Source organism: Tursiops truncatus, chromosome 19 (assembly GCF_011762595.2).
Source record: "Tursiops truncatus isolate mTurTru1 chromosome 19, mTurTru1.mat.Y, whole genome shotgun sequence".
In the NCBI taxonomy this organism is placed as follows: domain Eukaryota; kingdom Metazoa; phylum Chordata; class Mammalia; order Artiodactyla; family Delphinidae; genus Tursiops; species Tursiops truncatus.
Window position 1 is genome coordinate 44,895,877 of NC_047052.1, and position 24,423 is coordinate 44,920,299.

At 52.9% G+C, this 24,423-nt stretch overlaps 1 protein-coding gene across 16 annotated transcripts in view; it reads left to right on the plus strand.

The window, feature by feature from the left end:
- The window catches only part of SIPA1L3 (signal induced proliferation associated 1 like 3), a 235,772-nt gene that overhangs the window by 171,190 nt on the left and 40,159 nt on the right, over positions 1–24,423 (plus strand). For 15 of the 16 annotated variants that reach the window (XR_004523304.2, XR_004523302.2, XR_004523305.2 and 12 more), the window contains 5 exons: positions 65–339; positions 7,759–8,010; positions 8,832–8,969; positions 17,453–17,580; positions 22,855–22,973. Coding sequence is in view for 12 of the 16 variants with exons in the window: in XM_033844840.2 (XP_033700731.1) it covers positions 65–339; positions 7,759–8,010; positions 8,832–8,969; positions 17,453–17,580; positions 22,855–22,973 (912 nt within the window). In the remaining 4 variants the exon portion in view is untranslated. The remainder of the gene's footprint in view (positions 1–64; positions 340–7,758; positions 8,011–8,831; positions 8,970–17,452; positions 17,581–22,854; positions 22,974–24,423) is intronic. The other variant, XM_033844845.2, reaches the window with a different exon arrangement.

Genomic DNA, 24,423 nt, shown 5'->3' on the forward strand with positions numbered 1-24,423 from the left:
GGGATCTCCCACAAGAGCTGACCCCGAGCAGCTTGTGAGGCTAGACCCCACGTGTTGCCTGCAGGTGATGACCAATGGCTGGGAGACGGTGGACATGACCCTGCGGCGGAACGGGCTCGGGCAGCTGGGCTTCCACGTGAAGTACGACGGGACCGTGGCCGAGGTGGAGGACTACGGGTTTGCCTGGCAGGCCGGCCTCCGGCAGGGCAGCCGCCTGGTGGAGATCTGCAAGGTGGCCGTGGTCACGCTGACCCACGACCAGATGATCGACCTGCTGCGCACCTCCGTCACCGTCAAGGTGGTCATCATCCCGCCTTTCGACGACGGCACGCCCCGGAGGTAAGTCTGTCCACCCTGAAAGGTCGGCAGCTCCCCAGGTGCTGGCACTTGAAGCCCTCCCTCGGTAGGAAAAGTGATAGTGGTGACGGGGTCAGAGCTAATATCTGTGGAACCCCTCCTGCAAGCCAGTCGCGGTCGAAGCTCTCCACGTGCGTGCTGTCCCATCCAGCCTCCACAACAGCCCTGTGAGGCGGGCGACCTCCTTAGTCGCACACAGCGTCAAGAGTCCTTGACTGAGGGCACGTGGCACATCACTCACTTGTTCAGCACATACGTGTTGAGCCCCTACTGTGTGCACGCTCCATTTGAAGTGCTCAGGATACAGCGATGGACAAAATAAAGTTCCCTTGGAGTTTGTGTCCTGAGGGAAGGACAGGCAATCATCAGATAGATGTATAATACAGGACCTGGCAGTGATGAGGTCTGAGAAGAGAAAGTGGGGTCGTTGAAGGGTTTGCAGCGTGGCAGGAGAGTGGCTTACGGGGTAGTCAGGGAAGGCTCCCGGGTGGAGGCCACCATGTAGTTTTCCGGGCTAGCGGGTCCGAGACAGGAACAAGCCAGGACAGGGTCTCCAAAGTGTCAGTGTGTGTGGTGTATTCCTGCAGCACAGGGAGGCCGGTGTGGCTGGAGCACAGAGAGCAAGGCTGCGAGATGGGAGAGACGGACAGACTGGGGGGCCCTTTCTGGACATGGTGATGAGCTTGGGTTTTGTTCACTAGGAAGCCAGTGCAGTGTTTGTTTCTTTTCGTTTTGTTTTCTTTTGTTTTAATGGAACATTTCAAACATATGAAAAGTATGCTGAGCCCCTTTTTTCAACATTTATCAACATGTGGCCAGTTCTTGTTTTGTTTTTTGTTTGCTTTTTAAATATTTATTTATTTGGTTGCTCTGGGTGTTAGGTGCAGCAGGCGGGCTCCTTAGTTGCGGCTCATCGGCTCCTTAGTTGCAGCACGCAGGCTCTTTAGTTGTGGTTTGCCGGCTCCTCAGTTGTGGCATGCAAACTCTTAGTTACAGCATGCATGTGGGATCTAGTTCCCTGACCGGGGATTGAACCTGGGCCCCCTGCATTGGGAGCATGGAGTTGTATCCACTGTGCCACCGGGGAAGTCCCAGTTTTTGTTTTTTTTTTAATTCCATACCTCCCCACCTTGGATTATTTGAAGCAATCCCAACTCCTTGGAATGTATCTCTACCCAGTCAGGACCTTTAAAAAATTATTATTACACTTAAAAAATGTAGCAGAAAGTCAGCATCAAGTGCCCAGTCTATCTTTCACTTCTTTTGTATCAGAGAGAGATTTTTTTAAAAACAGTTGTTTTGTTACTCAGGCTCCTCCTGTGGCATTTGGTTGATGTGCCTCTTCAGGCTTTTCTAATCTGTAAGTTTCCCCTCCCTCTTACTTTTTTCTTACAGCTTACTTTGGGAGGAAACCAGGTCACTTGTCCTTTAGAGTTTCCCACGTCCTGGCTTTAGCTGCTTGGACACCACCCCTCTGGTGTCCTTTAACCTGTTTTTCTAGCATGTATATTTCCTATAAACTGAAGTTCAGCATAGAAGCTCGATCAGATTCTGGTTGAATTTCTTTTGGTAACGGCACTTCCCAGGTGTGCATACATTAGGAGGCATCAAATGTCTGGTTGTCCCTGTGTGAGTGATACCAAGGGCGCTCAGAGGGTTCAGATGGTGGCAACCTGACCCTTGACCATACGTTTCCCTTCAGCTCTCAGCAGCCATTCGTGATCATTGCCTGGATCCCCTATGTCATTACAGGTCACATTGAAGTGATGTCCTCATTTCTGTCATTCTTGTGTTATTTATTGGCTGGAATTCTTCCCTTTTTTTTTTTTTTTAATTTTTATTTTATTTTTTGGCCGTCCCGTGATATGCGGGATCTTAGTTCCCCGACCAGGGATCGAACCTGTGCCCCCTGCGTTGGAAGCCCAGAGTCTTAACCACTGGACTGCCAGGGACGTCCCTGGAATTCTTCTAAAAACAACTATCCTTGGGCTTCCCTGGTGGCGCAGTGGTTGAGAGTCTGCCTGCCGATGCAGGGGACACGGGTTCGTGCCCCGGTCCAGGAAGATCCCACATGCCGCGGAGCGGCTGGGCCCGTGAGCCGTGGCCGCTGAGCCTGTGTGTCCGGAGCCTGTGCTCCGCAACGGGAGAGGCCACAACAGTGAGAGGCCCGCGTACCGCCAAAAAAAAAGAAGAACTATCCTTCAGCAACTATATGATTCTTCTGAGGTATAATTTGTACAGGGAAGGCAGGATAGGTGCAGTTCTTAGAATAATGAGTTGGTACCCTCACAACCTCCAGAGGGGTCTGGAGACAGTGATTCTCTCTAGAATCACTACATTCCAAGGGTCGGAAACACAGCTGCACAGAGGACAGTCAAGGCCTGGGCCCTCACAGCCCTGCTGTATGGATCGGGGGAGACAAACAGTAAACAAGTAAGCAAGTGAGATGGTTCATATAGCCAAAGGGGGAGGCAGCTGAGCGTAGTGGGAAGGCAGGCTCTGCAGGGAGCTTGCCTACGTTTGACTCCAAGCTCCTCCTCCTATTAACTGTGACCCTGGGCAAGTGGCCTCACCACTCTCTGCCTGTTTCCTCATTTGTAAAATAGGGACAAGAATAGATCTTTCCCTAGAGGTGGTTGTGAGGTCGGGGGAGGTAAGGCCTATAGAGCACACGGAACAGGACTTGGCCTGTAGGAGGCACTCTGAAGACACCAGCTGTGAGATCCTGTGTGTGAGGAGCATAAAGGGTGTGACGCGACATCGGGTAAGGGCTGGGGAAGGCCTGGAGACGCGAAGGAGCCAGGGGAGGGGCCTTGCGGGCAGGGAGTGGCCATCACAAAGGTGAGGACAGAGGCCCTTGGCTTGTTGATGGACGAGAAAGAGGGTCATGTGGCTGGAGCTGAGTGAGCCACGAGAGGCACGAGATGAGGTGACACTGGGTGCTTATATACATGACCTCGCAGGGCTGGTATGATCCCCGCTTTACCAGTGAGAAGGCTGGCGCCCAGAGTGGCCCAGTGTCTTGTGCAGAGTTGTACGGCTACTGAGTGGCGAGCAAAACTCAGTCCAGCTTCTGTGTCCAGATCCTCAGCTGCCTCTGAAAGCGATTGCGAGCTGTGGGCGTGTGCGTTCCGGCTGCACCAGCCCCATCTTCTTGAGTCTTTTTGCTCTGACCTTGGTGGGGGCTGGTTCTGGGCAGGCTTAAACCCTGCTGCAGCCAAGGGCTTAGCCACCCACACCCCAGCCCACCAGCCTCGGGACTCCGGTCAGGCCCCAGGCGTCCCCTCTTCCCAGCCCTCTTCCGGGGCCTCCTTCACCCCTGCACAGAGCCGAGGCCTGGCCACACCTGCTCTGAGCTCTGCAGGGACAAGTCAAGCTGAGGTAACCCCACAGGCGAGCACACACACACGCACCACACACACATCACACGCACATCTCTCTCTCTCACACACACACACACACACACGCACACACATGAAATACCCTACCTTCAAAACTTGGGAGCGCCAGAGGCTACAAAGGCGTCCTTGGACCAACAGGCAGGGACCAGCTGAGGCAAAAGGAAATGTCTGCAGGCTCCCTTCTCCAGCTCTGGGGAGATGGGGCCAGGAGGGTGGCTCCGCTCCCTGCCCTATTTAGGAGAAAAACTATCATCCGGCTCCCTTTACAAGGCGGCCTCCGAAACAGGATCTCCTGTTTACAGGGACGGGTGTGGGTTGGGACTTGCGTGGTTTTTGTTGTTCTTCAAGTGCAGAGGCGTCTGGCTGGCCTCATTTGCAGAGCTGATAACCCCAGCGCTGGGGTCCCTCCAGCCTCTTGCTGCAACCCTGGCCTCCTGGCTCAAATGTCACGATAAGCTCTGAGGGGAAACACACCAGGATGAGCAGAGGGTTCTCCCTGCCTCCAGCCAGGCTCTGTATGGCGTGTGTCTGGACCCCATGTTCTTCAGACACCGAGCAGAATACAGGGGATCATCCTCACACCCCCCAGGCCGCAAGGCTGGGGTTCTCAAGTGAGCCCTGCACTGCCAGGCTGGGCAATTGCCAGGCGGGGCCAGGTCGCCAGGAGGACATTCCAGAGCCCCCAGCGAGTGTGTCGTCGTGACCTTGGGTGCTTGCACAGACTCAGAAGGGATGTTCTCCTCTTGCCGTCTCTCGCTGCCTGACGGGGAAGGCGATCTGGGATGCTTTTGTCCTCTTCAGTTGGACTTAGATGTCTGAAGGGCGAGGGGGTAGAAACTCCTCCCTGAGAAGGGAAATTGAAACCCCACAAGTCAGTGAGTAGTAGAGATAAGAAAGGAGTCCCCATGGCCCCCAGAAACTAGGCTGTCAGGAATCAAGGACAAGGAGGCAGAGAGGAAAAGCGGTCTGCAAACCAGGGGCATCCGCCCTCAGATGTCTCCCGCACGTAGCTGAGGGCAGCGTGGTTGGTCAAGCAAAACACTAGAAGAAACCTCAATATCCAGCCGCAGGGGACTGGCTGAGTAGATCCCAGGTCATCCACGTGATGGAACAGTCATGGGTTGTTTATAAAGAGAATGCAGTGAGGCTCTTTGTGCTGAGAGTTCAGAAATGCCGAACTCTCTGGTGAGAAATGTCGTTAATTGGGAAGAATGAAAAAAAGCAAGATGGGATCTGGAGTTAAGTGTAATATTCTTTTTATTTCTATTTTAAATCATCTTTACGTATGTGCACAGGCTATTTCTGTAAGAATATGTAAAAACCTGGCAGCTGTGGGTGCGACTGGGGGGCGGAGACGGGGACAGGGATGCCCTTTTATACCACTTTAATTTCTAAGAACAATTCAAAAACGAAATAAGTGAAATGGGCTTCGTAAACTTTTCCTCATGTCAGCATCATCCGTGGCAGCTTGGTAAAACGCAGCTTCCTGGACCCCACCTCCAAGAGGACTCTGCTTCAGAGGAGCCGAGATGGGGCCCAGGAATCTGTGTTCCTTTACTGAGCGCTCAGGGGTAATTTAGATGCTGACGGATCTCAGATCACTGGGAAGGAATTTGTTCCAGAGCCCCCAGGTGGGTGTGGTTGGACTTCAGAAGGCAGAAGGGAGACTTTCACTTCTGAGCGTGTGGGAATGGCAGGTAGACAGTCCACAGAATCGGCTGGGGAAGGCGACAACAGCAAGAGCTCCTGTTTGTCAAGCACTTGGCACGCGCCAGACTTTCTGCTAATGCTCGCAGCCATCTTACAGGTTAGGAAACTGAAGCTCTGAGAAGGAAAATCCCTCACCCAAGGCCACACAGGCCGTAAGTGGCAGAGCTGGGATCCGAACCAGCCGTCTGGCCTCAGAGCCCTGGCTCTCCATCACTCTGTGCTGCCTTCAAGATGACTGTTTCCCTCTTTGACGTCATGCCCAGGGACTCTTGACCAAAGATGAAGCTGTCAGTAACTGGGGCAGAAGGGACCCAAAAAATCTACTCACTGGTTCCCAAACCACTGTTCAGTGGGCCAGTGTATATGGTGGTTAAAGCTGTGGGCTTTCAAGTCAGCTTACTATCCAGTTTCCGGGAATTCCCTTGCAGTCCAGTGGTTAGGACTCCGCACTTTCACTGCCAAGGGTGTGGGTTCGATCCCTGGTTGGGGAACTAAGATCCCACAAGCCATGTGGCATGGCCAAAAAAAGAAAAAAGAATAGATACATACACACATACATACATACATACATGGGTACATAGATAAGTACATGGATACATAGATAAATCCAGTTTCCACCTCTTACTGGCTGTGTGACCTTGGATAGATTACTTAACTTCTCTGTGCCTCGATTTACTTCTCTCTTCAGTGTATCTACTGATTAGAATTCTGGTTACCAGCAACAGAGGTGAAGCAAAAGAGAGACTTTACTAGCTAATGCAACTGATAAGACTAAGAGATGGGGCAAGATTTAAGTGTGGCTTTATGCAGGGACATCTTCATCAGGAATCTTTATCACCTGTCTCCTTTTGTGCGTTGCTGTTATTCTCAAGCCATCTCCCACTTCACGGGGACAAAGATGACCTCTCCCTCCTCACAGCTCCAGCTTAGGTCTCCCCAGCTCAGCAGCCCAGGGAAATAGATCTTTCCTCCGGTAGTTCCAGAGCTGATGCTCACCGTCTCTGATTGACTCAGCTCGGGGCACATGACAATCCTGTGCCTGTCATTGTGTCCAGAGAGAGAAGAGTTTCTGACCAGCAGGCCTGGGTCATGTGCTCGTACCTGGAGCCAAGAAGTGGGGTCAGCTCCACCTAGAGCACACAGACCTGTTCTCAGGAGAAGGGGTGTAGAAGCTGAGCAGGCAGGAGTAGCAGGTGTGCACTGCCTGGGGCCACGATGGTACCCCCTCCGCCTCTGCTCAGGCCTGGCGTATCTGTGGGTTCTGGTAGACATTTGTATGTTGTCATTCCTCACCTGGTACCTTGTGCTAATCCAGAGCGTCTGCTGGAAGGAGCTACTGAACGTCAGCTCAGCTCCGACTCTAGTGCTACTGAGCGGCACTGTGTGTCTGACCCCGGTGCCAGAACACATCCTCAGGTCACCTTTTGATGACTCCTTAGCAGACATGACCTGGGCCCATAGGCGCCCAGCCACCAAGTCCGCCAGATCTTTTGCTGGATGCCCTGAAAGTTCCCCAGGCTCCAGGGGACTCAGGAGAACCACAGAGGATCGGCTCAGTGTGGGCAGGAGAACTTCCAGGCCAAGGGCTCCTCTGAGCTCAGCTCCCACAGCTGCTGGGAGGTGGATTTTGTGAGCACGGCCCCCTCCTTGGGCTCAGAGCCCCCTTCCGTGCTGCACTGCAGCAGTGGTGGAGATGCCAGCCCAGCCTGTGGATCTCCGCAGCTAGAGCCAGGAACGCTGTGGTGCGTGTGTGCCGGCCTGGTCTGGGGGAATTCACGGGCCGTTCTGCATCTATTTCAAGGTTCTGGATTCCGGGGCTTTTTTTTTTTTTTTTTTAACCACCCTGCAAAGTAGGTCACCTGCTCCTCTTCCAGCTGCCTTTGAGCTTCTTCGGAACAAGGCAGATACTGTCCTCTGATTCCGAGGGCATCCGCCTTCCTGGCCCCGAGAACCACCAAGGGGGGCCGAGCCAGCCCATGGAGGACTCTGGCCGACCCAAGGCCTGGGTCAGGGAGAAGGGAGAGGAAGGGAGATGAGAGAGGAAGAGGAGGGGAGAGGAGATGAGGTAGAGAGCGCCAAGCGTTGGAGCCACATTGTTGGGCCCTGTCCCGGTTGAGGCCTCCACGCTGCTACATGTCAGACCAGTTTAAAGGGTACCTACTGGGCCTTTAAAATAGACCGTGTCCGTTCAGATTGGGTGGGAAAGCCCAGCCCGTGCTGGTGCCATGCTCGGCAGGCGTGCGCGCTGGTGGGCCGGGGCCTGTCTGAGTAACGCAGTTTTTCTTCCCAGGGGGTGGCCAGAGACCTACGACATGAATACCTCGGAGCCCAAGACGGAGCTGGAGAGCCTGGTCGCGGGGGGCCGGCCCCCCTACCGCAGCAACGCTCCCTGGCAGTGGAGCGGGCCCGCGTCCCACAACTCTCTCCCAGCCTCCAAGTGGGCCACTCCCACCGCCCCCGGGCACGCCCAGTCCCTGAGCCGGCCCCCGAAGCAGACCCCCATGGTCCCCTTCCGGGAGTCCCAGCCCCTGCACAGCAAGAGGTAAGGACTCCCCCCGCACCCCACCCGGGGCACCAGCCCAGCCCGCACCTCCCTCCTGTCTGCAGCCGCCCTTTGCCCTTTTCTCTCTCCTTCCCCTGCCGTCCAGTCTCTTCCTCTCCTCAGTCTTCCTCCTTTTCTTCTTGTGCTTCTATGCCCCCCACTTCCTCCTTCCCTTAAGCTTGCCTTATGAGCCTCTTGTGTGAGGGCCCAGGGCTGGGGAGCTCAGGGTCTGAGGTTGGAAATCCACCCTAATGTATATGATTAAAACTATATTTTTTTTTAAAAGGTCAAAGGACTGATAAGCACAAAATTTAGGACAGTGATTCCTTCTGGCAGGGAGGTGGGAAGGGGAGGAGCCCACCAGTGGGCAGGTATTGCCACCACCCTAGCTCTTGGGTTGGGTGGTAGCGTCAGGGAGTTTGTTTTATTATGATGGCATATACCTTAAAGATAAATGCTTTTGAATATATTATATATTAAAAGATAAAGAAAATTTTCCAAGTAATGAAGGAATCCACCTTGCAGAGGAGCGTCTTGTCCCAGGCGTGGGCGGGAACGGTCTTCGCAGCCCCATCAGAGCCCCGTCAGGCCACAGAAGCTGAGGGGCAGGCTCAGCTGCAGTGGGAAGGCAGGCAAGGGGTGCCCTGGCTTCCTGCTGCCCTTTGCTCAGCAGCCCTCTCTCTGTCCCCATGGGAGGATAGCAGGTGAATCAGATGGGATGTGGTTGGGCCTAGGGAGAGGTGTGGCTGTCGCTCCTCGGAGGGCAGGGGTATCCTCCCCGCTCACCCCCACTGCCTTCCTCCCTCCTATCTCTGTTCCAGGCCCGTCAGCTTCCCAGAAACCCCTTACACAGCATCACCAGCAGGGGTCGACAAAGTCCCTCCCTACCGACAGCCTTCTGGGAGCTTCTCCACCCCCGGCTCGGCCACCTACGCAAGATACAAGCCATCCCCAGAAAGGTCAGAGTCTCTTCGCTCTTTTCAGTTAAGGAAGCTGGTGAAAGCCAGAATCCTTCTTCCTCAGGAAATGCACTTACCCCACAGGTTTATTTGCCATTTTATGGGGCTTCTGGACCCCTGAAGGTCATCAGAGGACCTCCAGGAGGGTGGGCTGTGTGTGTTAAGATGCAGGGCCAAGCCGGCCTGGGCAGGACTTGCTGTGCCTGTCCTTGCAGCAGCATTTCCATTGCCGTTTTCCTGACACCTGAATCACTTGTCTGAGCAACAGCAGGCGCCCTCCAGAACAAGCATTCATCTGACTCCAGCCTGTGCGCCCCAGGACCAGGCCACCAGCATTACCCAGTTTTCATGGCCTGTCGGGCTTCAGTCCTGTCCCCTTCTCCAGTCTGGCAGCCTGAGGGATCCTCCCAGCTCCTCCCTGGCTCCCCAGCGCCCTCGGGATACACCCAAGCTCTCTAGCTTGCTCTCCAGCAGCCTTCAGCCCTGGTGCCCTATAACCTTCCTCCTCCAGGGTCCCTGTCTGAGGGTCAGCCCCACCACTGCCCTGTCTTCAGGCCAGAGCCGTGCACCTCATCCTGGATGTGTCCCTTCCCCCCCTCCCCTCTACTGCGGTCCACCCCTTCCACCTCCTGAGCATCTCCGCCCCCTCCTCCTTTCCCCAGTGCCCCACCCTGGCCACCTCCCTGAGCCCCCAGCCTCTGTGCCACCTCCTCTGGTCCACCCCCCACTCAGTAACTGGGAGGTCTTTGCATATCTGGCCATGTCTGTCCCCTACTCCAAACCCTCCTTGTGTCCTGGAGCCCTCAGGACACAGCCTCCATGCCTCACTCTGGCCACTGGGACGCACCCGCCTCTCCAGCCTTGTGCAGTGCCCTGCACATGAGCCGCCCTGGCCACTTCTGATTTCCTAGGCAGGCTGTGTGCATTTCAGAATCCTCCCCACGGAAATTCTTCATGAGCTTCACCCCCACCCACTCCACAGACACCAGTGTGGGTGCTGCTTCTCCTCCTCCAGGAAGGCTTCCCTGCACCTCCCCCCACACTAGGTGACGTGCTGCCCCTGTGCCCTTGGCTTCATGTGTATTTCCTGACCATGGCCTTGAGCGCTCTCCGTTCTGTTAGCCCAGTTAAGCGTGTGTGCACACACACGTGCATGCATACTCACGTATGTGTGCGCGAACAAGCCTGCTCTCCAAGATACGATACCTTTCCAGGCCGTTTTGTATAATATTATTACCATCACACAGCACAGGGTCTGGCACATGGTAGATCCTTGGTATATATTTGATGAAAATGGATTGAGTGAGTGAGTTGGTTTAAATAGTGAGCTTCAGAATCACCCGGAGGGAGGGCTTGTTAAAGTACAGATTACTGGTCTTACCCCTGAGTTTCCAGCTTGGTAGGACTGGGGTAGAGCATGCGATACCAAGGCTGCTGGTCCAGGGAACACACTTTGAGAGCCACCACACTAAACATCGTTTGATTCTAAGCCTCTGTTGTAAAACTGGGGAAAACATACTCAGTCTTTCATCTTCTAGTGGCCACCATTTAGCTTTCATCAGCAAAGGATCCCCAGAGCCTTCCATGTGCCAGGTGTCAGAAGAAATATTTGAGATACTCACTTACCCCAGGGGTTCCTGTTGTCAGTGCTGCTGTGGTGGAGAGAGGGTCTTAGAAGGGTTGTGCACTCTGATGAGAGCTCTAATAGACTCAGGCCTCAGAGGAGGGAGCTCAGCCCAGCGTCAGGTCTAGGCTGGCTGCCAGGAGGAAGTGGCATTTGAATAAGGCTTTGAGAAATTAATAGGAGTTTGCCACAGAGAAGAGGGAGAAGGTCATTCCAGACAGCAAAGGCTACAGATCTGAGTAAGCAGAATGGTGTGGAATGCAGGGGGAAAAAAAAGTTGAACTCAAAGAAACAGAGTAGAATGGTGGTTGCCTGGGGGTGGGGGAAATGGAGCGATGTTGGTCAAAGGGCACAAACTTTGGGTTATGAGATGAATAAGTTCTGAGGATTTAACGTGTAGCATGGTGGCTGTAGTTAATAATTCTGTACTGTACACTTAAAATCTGCTAAAAGAGTAGATCTTAAGCATTCTCACCCAAAACAAGATAACTATGTGAGATAATTAACTCAATTGTGGTAATCATTTCACAATGTATACATAATTCATTACTCTGTACACTTTAAATATATTGCAGTTTTATTTGTCAGTTACACCTCAGTAAAGCTCCGGGCCGTGGGCGAGAGATGTTTCTAAGAGTGCTATTTACTCAAGGAGTTGAGAACATTGTTATTTCTGTGAAGGGGTATGCTGACCATTCTGTGTTATGTGTAGAGAAGTGTTTAGGAAGAAAAGAGAATACAATTGCTTACTTTGTGGTAAGTCCATTTTTAGTTTTAAAAAGAGCTGCCGAACTGTTTTCCAGAGTGGTTGTACCATTGTCCATTCCCACTGGCAAGGTATGAGTCATCCGGTTTCTCCACATCCTTGTCGCTCTCTGGTGTCATCACCGTTTTTCGTTGCAGCTATTCTCATAGGTGTGTGATGGTATCTCATTGTGGGGTTTTTTTGTCTGTTTTGCTTTTGGCTGCGACGGATCTTCATTGCTGAGTGTGGGCTTTCTGTAGTTGCAATGAGCGGGGGCTACTCTTCGTTGCGGTGTGCGGGCTGCTCATTGCATTGGCTTCTCTTGTTGCGGAGCACGGGCTCTAGGCGCACAGGCTTCAGTAGTTGTGGCACGCGGGCTCAGTAGTTGTGGCTCGCGGGCTCTAGAGCGCAGACTCAGTAGTTGTGGCGCATGGGCTTAGTTGCTTCGCAGCACGTGGCATCTTCCCGGACCCGGGCTCGAACCCGTGTCCCCTGCATTGGCAGGCAGATTCTTAACCACTGTGCCACCTGGGAAGCCCTCATTGTGGTTTTAATTTGCATTTCTCTAACGGCTAATGATGTTGAACATCTTTGTTTTTCAATGTTTATATATTCTAGATACAAGTCCTTTGTTAGCTTTGTGGTTTGCAAATATTTTCTCCCAGTCATTAGTTTGTCTTTTCATCTTCATAACAGGGTCTTTCACAAAAGTTTTTAATTTTGACGAGCTCCAAATTATCATTGTTTTCCTGTTATGGATCATATGCTTCTGGTGTTAAATCTTAGAGCTCTGCCTAGTCCTGAGTCCTGAAGATTTTTTTTCCTAGAAGTTTTTCCTTTTTTTTTTTTTTTTTGCCATGCTGTGCAGCATGCAGGATCTTAGTTCCCCGACCAGGGATCAAACCCGTGCCCCCTGCAATGGAAGCGCGGAATCCCAACCACTGGACCGCCAGGGAATTCCCTTCCTAGAAGTTTTAATTGTTTTCTATTTTACATTTAAGTTCATGATCCACTTTGAGTTTTTCAAAGCTAGTTTTTGCCTAAGGTGAAAGGTTTAGGTTGAGGTTCCTTTTTTTGCCTGCCGATGTCCAGTACCATCGGACATCGGGCTCTCCCTCCTCCAGTGTATTGCTTTTGCTTCTTAAAGCAAAAATTCATTGGAAGGGGAAATTAATTGGGCACATTTGTGTGAGTCTATTTCTGTAATCTCTAGACTGTTCCACTGAGCTACCCGCATGATCTCAACGCGTGCTTCCAGCAATTCTATGAGGTGGGCAGCGTGTCCCATTTTACAGAGGGAAAGGGAAAACTGAGGCTCAACAAGGTGAATCCACTTGGCCAAGGTTGGCCAAGATCACTTTTCCAGGAACCCAGGCCTATGTGATTCCAAGGGACCAACTCTGACCCAGAGCTGTCCTGCCTGCCCACGAGACTCTGAGCGCATCCTCCAAATCAGGGTGACATGCATGGTCCTTACTGGAGTCCCCACCCCACAGTGACACTTGATGGCTGTGATTTTGTGTTTCAGGCTTTCTGGCATTGGCAAGTGAAAAACTCTCACTTTTCCCTTGGATTCCAACTCTTCCCAGCCCACCCCTCTCTTCCCAGGGCACCAATGGAGCCTGACTCGGCTCTCTGTGGCCTAGGTCTCAGCAATTTTTATCTCTGTCAACAGCTAAGTTCCAAATTTTGCCAACCATTCCTAGCACACCTCAGCCCCTAAACCCCCAAAAGTGTGTCTCATGGCCAGTCACCAGCCGGCGATAAGAGGCCCGGGAACAAGTCAGGCTGCCCCAGTGGCCTTTGGCCCCAGCTCCTTTCCCCCTTTTCCTGCCGCACAGTTGACATCCTGGAGCCTGTGTGACCCAAGCCAGACATTCCAGCCCAGCCGCGGACATTCCCCCCTCAGGACTCCTGTGTCTCCTGCTGTCTTCTCCAGCGGGCCTGCAACTTGCCAAATTCATCAGGCTTTTTGGAGCTCGAAGGCCCTCATAGACAGAACCTGTCCTGTGGCCCATTTTAGATTTACTGAGACAGAAGGGCAAGATGGCCTGCACCTCATCAGCCATGTGAGAGTGGGCTTCACCTCTCTGCCCCTCAGTTTGCTCACATGTAAAACATCTGCCCTTGGTGGTCCAATGGTTAGGGCTCTGCACTTCCACTGCAGGGGGCACAAGTTCCATTCCTGGTCAGGGGACTAGGATCCCTCATGCCACACAGCAAGGCCCAAAAAAAAAGAAAAGAGAAATTAGCTGTTAAAAAAAAAAGTCTGCCTCTGAGCAGTGTTGAGGACATTCTAGGAGGGAATCTCTCTCGAGCACTTAGGACTGAGCCCGGCACACAGTAGGTGCTCTGTGAGGGTTCTGACTGTTACTGCTGCACGCAGGGCTGTGCCGGCAGCTGCAGATGCGGTCCCCGTCCTCAGGAGTTTGCCACTCTCGTGTGCAACATGAGCAAACCTCCAAACTCAGTACAGAGCGCTAAGACAGAATTGTGCACCCAGCTCAGCACCCTGCGGGGCTGGCGTGGACCCCAGACATTTGCCCATGAGGCCACCTGGCTCGCTTTTTTTTTTTTTCCTTTGTTTTTCTCTGCCACTTCCATAAAGAGCGGTATATCAGTTAGGCGGCATTTGACTTCAGACAAAATACCTAACTCAAGAAGGCATGAGCATCGGGGGGATTTATCATCATCATGTAATAAGTCCAGAGGTGGGGTGGGTCTAGGGCTGGTTAATCGTACAGGGTCGCCCTCAGGGACCTGGCTCCGTTCATGACCCCCAAGGGCTACTGTGGCCCCAGGCAAAACCGGTGCCCTGCAGAAAAAGGAGGAAGAGCTTCTCTCTGTTTCTAACAGTAAAGGAACTCGGTCACTTGCCCACCCCTGAACTAACCCCTGGCAAGGTCCCATTGGACCCCCATGACTGTCTTAAACCATCAGGATGTACACAAGTCGCGTGTCAGAGGGATGGCCGCCAGAGCAGAATCTGGACGCCACCAGCAGAGGCAAAGAAGGTGATGCTGACTGGGGTGACAGCTAGCGGTGGCTGCATCGTCCGTGCACCCTTTCCCCAGTCCTCCTGTAACGCACCCATCCACCGTTCCATCCAGGCCTGGAGCCCTGCCCTCAGGAGTTCAGTTCCGTCTTGGTACTTTCCTATATGGCGGAGTGGGAAGTTCAAAGCCAAGATCCTGGCAGCCCAAACCTGCTTCTGGGAAGTTTTGCCCAGAGCTATGCATGGTGAGATTCTGGAATGTTCCAGTTTCCAGTCAGCTTGACCAGGATGTGGTAATGATAGAAATGGCCCCAAATAGGACATATTCAGCACCTAAAGAATGGTCAACATAGGTCATTCAGTTTGCACTGGGATAATAAGAAGGCTTTTTAGTGAGAGAATTACATAAATGGACAAAGTACAGGTTGCCTTGACTGGGGACAGTTAGCTGAGAGATGAAGCTGGTAACATATATCCAGCTAAAGACAGTCCATCAGGGGACTCCTCCGGCGGTCCAGTGGTTAGGATGCGGCGCTTTCACTGCCAGGGCCCAGGTTCAATCCCTGGTCGGGGAACTAAGATCCCGTAAGCCACGCAGTGCAGCCAAAAAAAAAAAAAAAAGTTGGGATTGGGTTTGGCTGCTCCTCCTCGCCGACGTTCTGTCACCCTTGGCCTGTGGCCTACTGATCTTAAGGTGGCTGCTCAGCCTTAAGGAGATAATGAGGTAAAGGCACCCACCGCACACTTCCAGAGGCTGCCTGGGAGTCACGTGCAGTACTCTTATCTCATTGGCCAGGACTGCAAGGGAGCCTGGGAAATGTAGTTTGTTAGCCGATCACATCGCTGCCCCCAGTACAGTTGGGATTCCGTTATCAAGGTGGAAGCAGAGAGTAGACACTGAGGGAGCAGCCTGCGGCATCTACCACTGGGACCTTCCGCTTTCCTTTAGCTGATCCCAGCCACTGCCGTCTTCCTTTAGTACTCAGAATTCGATATGGACATTTTGAGACAATGGAATAAACACATCAACACTGCGGTTTCCAGCTGTGCTGGAGCCACATTTTACCAGGAGGTTGGCTGGCTGCTACGCTGAAGACTGCCTCTGCTTTTTTATTGTTTTGACTCTTTTTTTCCTGGAGGCATCAGAGTTCAAGGTCTGGAGAAGCAGGGATACTATGTATTTTCTTGGCAGGTGAGTCAAGATGAGATATCAGGAAGTCCAGTGCACCTCTGCAGCACCCCTCTGCTGCCCTGGAGGCGTTGAAGCCAAGGGTTTAGAGGTGGTCTCTACAGAGACAGCCCTGGCTGAGGGCTGGCAGGGTGACCCTGGAGAAGTCAGTTAACTCCTCTTTTGGATTTGGGGGGGTCCTGGTTTATCATCCTCTCAAGTTGCAAGTATAGGCACAGGAGCCAGATGGGGAATCACAGTATCAGCTTGATTAATGGAGGCTCAGCGACTCCTGCAAAGTCCAGGGCTTATGTCAATGGAATGTTTCTGGTGGCAAGTAGCCAAAACTTGGCTGACTCAGAATGCTGTAGGAATGTGTTATGTCACAGCAAAGAAGGTTCAGAGGCAGAGCAGGCTCCAGGGAGGGTTAATCCAGCATCCCGACAACATCATCAAGGGCCCAGTGCCTACTCCCTTCCACGCTCAGCACTGGCCTTGTTCTCAGGCTGGTTGGGAGAGGGTGACAGCGGCTCTGAGCCCAGCAACACCTGGTGAAGAAGAGAGGCCATCTTTCCATGTCAGCTCCCTTCGGAGCAAGGAGACTTTTCCCCAAAGCTCCTCAGCAGACTTCCCCCATTTCAGTCAGGTTATGCCGGGTAACAGATGCCTGAAAATTGCAGTGACCAAAGCCAGCGAAGGTTTATTTTGCACCCACACCGCAGGTCCAGCACTGGTTGGACCTCTCAGGACGCAGGCTGCCTCACAGCTCACTGGTGAGAACTAGTCACACAGTCCCAGCCAGCCGTCTCAGGGGGCAAGGAAGTGTGGTCCTGCCATGTGCTTGCCAGGTGAAGAGCCAGAAGTATTTCATGGGAGTCTTAATCACTCACATCCTCTCACATCTCATGTGTCTGTCCCTAACCAACCCCAGGCAGGGAGAAGGTTTCCGCCATGACTGGCTCTGATCTGAGGTGGAGTGGACGTTGGGAGGCGCCCACAGGATTCACTCCGGGTTCATAGAGAATGTCTGTGGGACCTGAGGCCACAGAGAACCTTTTGCCAATCCCTCCGTTAAATCTCAGCCCTTGCCTGCGGGCGTGCAGGGCCAGCCTCCAAGAGAATCTCTGTCTAGGAGACAACTTTGTTATTTCATTCCTCCACGACCCTGTGAAGCAGAAAGTGTCATTTTTCAGACAGGAAAACGGCAGCTCAAACTGATGAGCGCTTGCCCAACCAAGGTCACGCAGCTAGTAAGGGATGGAGCTGGGGTTGAGCCCAGACCTGCCTTGTTCTGAAGCCTGAGCCCACAGCTTCTCCTCTGCAGCTCTTTCCTCCACCGGAGAGACATACACAGTTCCGGCCTGTCAGCCTCAGGCTAAGCTCTGGACACACAGGACGACATTCAGTCCTGCAAGGAAGGACCTACTGCAGTTGCCTCTTGACAACTAGGGAAACTGAGGCTCAGGGCAAGGGAGTGACTGTACCTGGCTGGGCAAGAGGCCGAGGGGAGGTTTGATCACCAGGCCGCCAGGTTCCAGGCCTCCTACACCTACAAACGCAGCCTTATCCTGCCCTCCTCCACCAGAGATAAAGGGAGCCCAAGACAGGCCTGGAGGCGGGGGCTGCTGATGACAGCTCACCCCGTTTCGCAGCCAAGAAACGGGACCCCAGAGGAGCCTCTGGGTAGGGCTGTTGCCCAGGTGCCTTCTGCCCCCTCCTTCCTTGAGGACCCCACCTGGCCCACACGCCCTGCCACCACCGGCTCCCTGGCATGCTTCCCGTGCAGAACTCACTCCTGACCCTCAGTTAATAGCACGTTTCCAGGCTTCCTCACCTAGCCTCCCCTCTGCACGGGGCTTCCCGTGTATTTAAAACCCCACATCGAGGAAGTCTCACTGGTTTTGACACACCAGCCCTTCACCCTGTGTTTGGTCCTCTTACTCCCCTGCAGGTACACAGCCGCCCCACACCCACTGCTGTCTTTTGATCCCCACTTCAGCCACGACGGGACGTCCAGCGGCGAGTCCTCCTCAGGCGGCCTGACCAGCCAGGAGAGCACCATGGAGCGCCAGAAGCCAGGTAAGGTCTCCGCAGGCCAGCTGTGCCCCTGGCCTCACCCTGCACAACCTCTTAGTCACAGCGTGACAGGTGACACCCCTCATCCTGTCAGTGATGGATAAAACACAAAAGAACGCTGTAAGTGCCACACGTTAAGATTAGAGAGGTCGCCCGGGAGAGCGGCAGGGACCAGTGAGCCAGATCCATCTCCACCCGGGCAGGGCATCAGCGGACGGGGTCTGCCGACACTGTCGGCCAGGAGCCAGGGCACAGGTGTGTGTGCGGCTTGGAGGTGGGGACCACCGGGGAAGTCGTTGAAAAGGGCTGGAAGTGGTGCTCTCAGGGGAGCCGAGCCGGCAACGTTCTGAGGCTGCTCGTTACATAAAGCTTCCCGTGTTGCTTCTCGACTGCTGTGCTGAGAAACGAGCCCAGATCTGGAGCATCTAGTGTGATAGCGTATCTCAAAGTGAACACGCCCATGTTCCACACCCAGGGCAAGAGACAGACCTGGCCAGCCTCCTGGAGGGCCCCAGCCCCTCCCAATCAGTATCCCCAAAGGCCACCCCTGTCTTGCTTCCCACGACCAGACTTAATCTTGCCTGGTTTTGAACTTCACGCATATGGAATGTAGACTCCCACTGGATGCACTGTGTGTGTGTGTGTGTGTGTGTGTGTGTGTGTGTGTGTGTGTGTGTGTGTGGCTTCTGTTGCTCAGTATTGTGTTGGTAAGGGTCGGCCACGTGGTTGTGTGTAGCCACGCCATTTCTGAGTAGCATATCCATTGTCTGAATGACCCACAATTTCTTGCTTGAGTCTAACGTTGAAGGACATTTGGATGGTTTCCAGTTAGGGGCTGCTTAGAATAGTGCTGCCAGGAATACCCTCATACCTGTCTTTTGATGAACACATACTCACATTTCTGCAGGGAGTATACCTAGGAGTGGAATTGCGTTTAACTTTATAAGAGACTGCCAAACCATTTACACCACTCCCACCAACGACAGAGAGAGAGCTCTATGTGCTCCGTCCTCACCAGCCTTTTCATTTCAGCCTTCCTAGTGGGCACGTAGTAGTATCATGTTGTGTTTTTAATTTGCATTTTTCTGATGCCTGATGAGACTGAGCATCTTCTCATCTGTCTGTTCTTCTATGTATAAGTATTAATCATGGGCATGTACTACTTAGAAGAATGTCTTAAACACGATTCCTCATAACAAAGTTGTAGCCCCTTTGAAGTGTGAGAACCAGCAGGTGATTGGTGGGTTCAAAAGAAAGACAATCAGTGAAGCGTCAGAGAGCGCTGACCTCAGAGGGGCAGGAGATGGAGGTGTCCACGCAGCGGGTGTTCGAGAGTATCCAGGCAGCTCTCGGCGGGGAGGACCATGGCAGCCCATCACCGGCTCCCCCGGGCACTGTGGGGCAGGGGAGAGGTTGCCTGCCCCAGGATTAGGGGCCTGGAGAATTCCTCAGCACCCCCGCCCCATGGTTCTCTTAAACCAGGGACAACGGTTGGACTGCAGGCAAGCAGATCGCCCCAACCCCCAACTGTCCGCCACTGCTGCTGCCTCCGGGACCTGCAGACATGGGTTCGCTCCTCTCCTCAGCACGCTTGCTCCTGCCCGCAGTCTGTGATCTTTGCTCCAGCACAGGCAGATTTGCATCCTTTTCCCCCCACCCCACCCAGTTGAGACGAAGAGAAACGCGTTGCTTGGCGATGTCATTACACCAAAGTGTAGAATAAGAAGGAAATGTTTCCAGCATTCACCATGGGCCCCAAATAAGGAGTCACAGAAGCTCACCGTGGTCCCTCCTTTCTTTCCTCTTCTGTCCCCTAGAGCTCGTCTCCCCTCTCACTTCCTTGAGACCTTGTTATAAGTTGACTAACCCCTCCCTGCACACACACACATCAGGGCAGTCTGTGTCTAGGAGTTGTCATAAAGTTTAGAATGTATTCAAGACCAGGGTGGGGGAATCAGGTGCCACGATGGATGTGGGGATGTGCCCAGCCCTGGTCAGATGACCGTGATTGCAGTGACAGCAGTACGGTTTCCGGTGCTGTACACTCCCTCCTGTTTAATCATCTCAGGAACACGACAGATTGGGTGCCGTGACTGCCCTGTTTTAGAAACGAGGAAGATGAGGCACAGAAAGGTTGTCCCTTGTCAGAGGTCCCTGCTGGTAAGTAGTTTCATTGAGATTTGAACCAAGACCTATTGGTTCTAGAACCCTCCTTAACCCTCATCACCCACAGACAACACCACAGTCCCTCACCACAGAGTGAGTGTTTCTCAAGCCTCAGCGCACCCAGGTTAGGAAGGTGGCCCCAGAGCCACCAGCTGCCCCAGGCCCGTGCCTGGCCGTGTCTTCAGCACGTCTCTCACAGCCACGTCCATGTCTGTCACCCACCCAGGTGTGTCAAGAGTGAAGCAGGAGCGCCAGAAGGTCACTGGGGCCCAGTTCAGAGGGCCGGTGAAGGGCCCAGGATCAGGGCCTGCTAAGGGCAGGGCTAGGGACAAAGGGGACACTGGGGCGGCCAAGGAGGGGCAGGAACCTAGCCCTTCATCCCTCCATTCATTCAACACGTCACCAATGATATGTGCCAGGCTGGGTGCCAGGGATACAGTGTGAGCCAGACAGGCGTGTCCCCTGCCTTCTTTTTTTTTTTTTTTTTTTTTTTCTCCCCCTGCCTTCTTGGTGCTGACAGTTGGTGGGAGAGACAGGCAATAGCAGGAGCACCGAGTAATAAATACTCACTAATAATGCTGAGTATTAAGTGGAAACAAACACAGCGCCTAGAGAGCTTGGTAGGGTCTGGGGGTGAGGGTGTCTCTGAGCAAATCACATTTTAGGCGAGGCTAGAAGAATGCAGAGGAGCCAACTGGGAGGAGAACATTCCAGGGAAAGGGAGCTGGTTGCAGACCCTGAGGTAGCAGGGGATGTGGTGTTGGTTGAACAGGAAAGAGGCCGAGTGGCTGGATAAGTGAGAGATGAGGCCAGGGAGGTGACGGGGAGAGCATGGTGGGGACTCCGTCCTTCACTCAGAACCACGGGACTCAGTTCTTCTGAGCACAGGAGGGATGGGATCTGACTCGGGTGTTCACAGGGTCCCTCTAGCTACAGATTCTTGCAGGGTGGGGCCAGTGGAGAGGGAGAGATGGGCAGGTTCTGGATATGGTCCTTTGGAGGTAAAGTTAGAATTCCCTGATGCTCAAGGATGATAACCAGTTTCTGACCCGAGCAGCTGAAAGGATGGAGATGATGAGAGATGCAGGTTTGGGGCCAGATAAGGAGTTGGCTTTGGCCGTGTCCAGTGGGAAGTGCCCAGCAGACACCCAGTGGAGGCGTGTGAGGGAGCCACGTATACAAGTCTGAAGTTACGGGGAGAGGTCCAGCCAGAGACAGAAGTGTGGGAGCCACTGGTGTCATAGGTGGTAGAGAAGGCTGGGTGTGAATGCCATGGGCTTGGCTCTCTGCAGAAATGTGGTCTCCTGGCATGGTCTGCCCACTTCCCAGGGGACCAGAGCCTCCTGGGCGTGTCGGATGCTTCCAGGGAGGAAAAGCGTCTGTAGAGGTAAAGTAGGTGGACAAAGCAGCCAGCCCGCCCACTCTCATGACCATGGTTCCCAAATGAAAGCCACGTGGGCAGTGACACCCTCGGCAATGTCCAGCCAAGCTGCTCTCTGCCGTGTCCCTGAGTGCCGTGCCTGGCCCTCCAGGCCCACCTTCCCCAGCAGGAACATGGGCCCAGAGCCCTCTGGGGCTGCACTGGGGGCAGCAGTGTGTATGGTTGTGAGCTCAGCCTCCGACAGGCCTGGTGAGAAGTTCTGAGTCGGCTGTGTGACCTTGGCGGTGACCTCCTCTCTCCCAGCCTCAGGTCCCTCTGCTGTGGCGGACACCCTAAGTGTCTCTCCTTGCAGGGTGCTTTCGGGGTCCAGTGGGATCACACCTGCCCAGCCCTCGGCACAGGACCCAGCCCATCACGAAGGGAATGACGACTTCTGCTTCTCGAGCACTCACTGTGCACTGTCACTGGAGTTGTCATTATTGGGGAAGCACAGAGAGGGTACAGGGGTTGAGAGCACAGGTCTGAAGCTCTTTCTTACTTTGTGACCTTGGACCAGTTACTTAACCTCTCTGAGTCTTAATGTTCTCTTTCATCTATTACACTGGTCCTAATATCCACCTCACAGTATCACTGAGAGGATGTAGCAAGGTAATGCGTGCAAAGCACTTATAGTAATACCTGATACAGACGTGTGCTTAATAATAATTATCGTTATTATAATTATTCAGCACTGATCAAAATTGTGGGCTCTGGTGTTAGACCGCCTGGGTTTGGGTCCTCTGTTAGTGCATTTGCAAGTTTGATAGATACCAACTAGCCCTCCACCGGGGTTGTGTGTTTTTTTAAGATCCGATGCTCCATTCAGGCACACTGGCTAGCCTTGGGAATTTAGACTAATTTACACCCACACCAGCCATCATGATTTTAAACCTGTTTCACCTTTGAACCAGCCATTCCACTTAGAGAATTCTGTCCCAAACATAATTCCACACTTGCTCAAAGTTGGGTATAGAGGGAAGGCCACAAGAACATTAAGAAAAATCAAAAATAACCGGAATGTCCAATCAGCAGGAAACTGGTTAAATCATTGATGTCCATTCACATGATGGAATACTGTGCAGCTATTAAAAATAAGGTAACTTCATGTTCAGTTAACTTATGTGAAGATGTATTATGAAGATACAGAGCAAAAAGCAAGTGTAAGTATTATTTATTTGTAAAGTAAGAAATCAAGTTGTGAGACATTGCTTATTATGATTCCACTTTAATTTAACCAAAAAAAGCTACGCACGTTTAAGCAACAAAGGAATGCGACCTCGGTTACATAAAGAATCTTATTCACCAAAAGACGGTCAGTCTCATAGAAAAATGGGTAAAGGATATGAGCAAGTAATTTACAAAATAGGAAATGCAAATGGCCAGTAAGGATGAAAAGGTGCTCAAGCTCCTTTGTGGGTGGAGGGCTGTTGGAGGGCTTCGCGAACTTAACGCATGTCAAGCACTAGAATGGTGCCTGGCACACGGTAAGTGCTCAGTAAACATTCTGTTACCGAGTGTTGTTAGGCCCCAAGACATGAGTTGATGGGGGTCGTGGCCGTGTGTGAGCTGAGCAGACAAGCTGGCAGAGGGGTGGGACCATCCAACCACATTAAGGACCAGATTCTTTGGGTGAACTTGGGCCAGAGCCTGAGTCATCTCTGACCACTGGTGTGTCTCCTGTCTTAATGCAGAGCCTTTGTGGCATGTGCCCGCCCAGGCCCGGCTCTCGGCCATGACTGGAAGCAGCGGGAGCAAGCACACCTCCAGGCAGGACACAGCAGGCAAAGATTCCCCCAACAGGCATTCCAAGGTGAGTCTGGGCCCCGCCTGCCAACCCCGGGGGCCACCTTACCCGCCCTGACTGCCTAGGGCTGGGCGGCTTCACCTGGGTGTGGGCCTCTGAGCAGCACACATGAGCACATGCTCCACCTCTGCCCGCTTCTGCTCCAGCAGAGGGGCGAGATGCCTGGTCTGGAGTTAGACCCAGCCAGGCGCACATCCTGGCTCCAGCCCCTGCCATCCACGTCATCTTGAGCAAAGACCTTCAGCCCCTGAAGCCACAGTTTCCTCATTACCTCAGCTGTGGTAGGTGTCTTCACCAGCTCGGGCTGCTGTAAGAAAAATGCCACAGGCTGGGTGGCTGATGAGCAACAGAAATTTATGTCTTACAGTTCTGGAGGCTGGGAAGTCCAAGGTCAAGGCGCAGGGAGATTCAGCGTCTGGTGAGAACCTGCCTCCTGGTTCACAGACGGCCTTCCCTCCACCTCATGTGTGAAGGGAGCTCTCTGTGCTCCCTTTTATAAGGATATAAATACATATATGGATTTTATAACCCCATTCATGAGGAATATATAAACATATATAGGATAAATATGTGAAAATATATAGCGGTTTTATAATCCCATTCATGAGGGCTCTACCCTCATAACCACCTAATCACTTCCCAAAGGCCCTCCCTCCTAATACCATCCCACTGGAGATGAGGATTCAGCCTATGAATATTGGGGGAACACAGACTATTCAATCTATAGCAATAGGTTAACTGCTATAACAGACAGCCCCCAGATCTCAGTGACCTCACACAATAGAAGTTTATTCCCCTTTCAAATAACAATTCAGTGTGGGTACTCGGTGAGCAGCTTTCCACATGGTGATTCAGGAACCCAGGCTCCCTCCCTCTTGTAGCTGTCCCTCAGGGCCTCAGAGCCCTCCCCTGGGTCCCTGCCTCTTTGCAGCAGATGAGGGTAGGAGGGAAAGGGAAGGTTTTTGTGGCTCAGACCTGGAAATGGCATAAGTCACTTTTTTTTTCTGGCTGCGTTGGGTCTTCGTTGCTGCGTGCAGGCTTCTCATTCCTTGAGGTGGATTCTCTTGTTGCAGAGCTCAGGCTCTAGGCGCACGGGCTCAGTAGTTGTGGCGCACGGGCTTAGTTGCTCCGCGGCATGTGGGATCTTCCCGGACCAGGGCTCGAACCCATGTCCGCTGCATTGGCAGGCGGATTCTTAACCACTCTGCCACCAGGGAAGCCCCGACATAAATCACTTTTACCTATATTGCACTGGCCAGGACTCTTATCACGTGGCCACAGGTCACTGCAGGAGGAACTGGGAAATGTAGTCCTGTGTACACGCCCAGGAGAAAGAGATAGTTTTGGTGAGCAGTTGGAAGTCTCTTCACATCTATTCATTCAGTGGGTGTTTGATGGGCCCATACAGTGTGCCAGGCATTGGGACCACAGTGTTGAAGAGGGCAGATGCACCCCT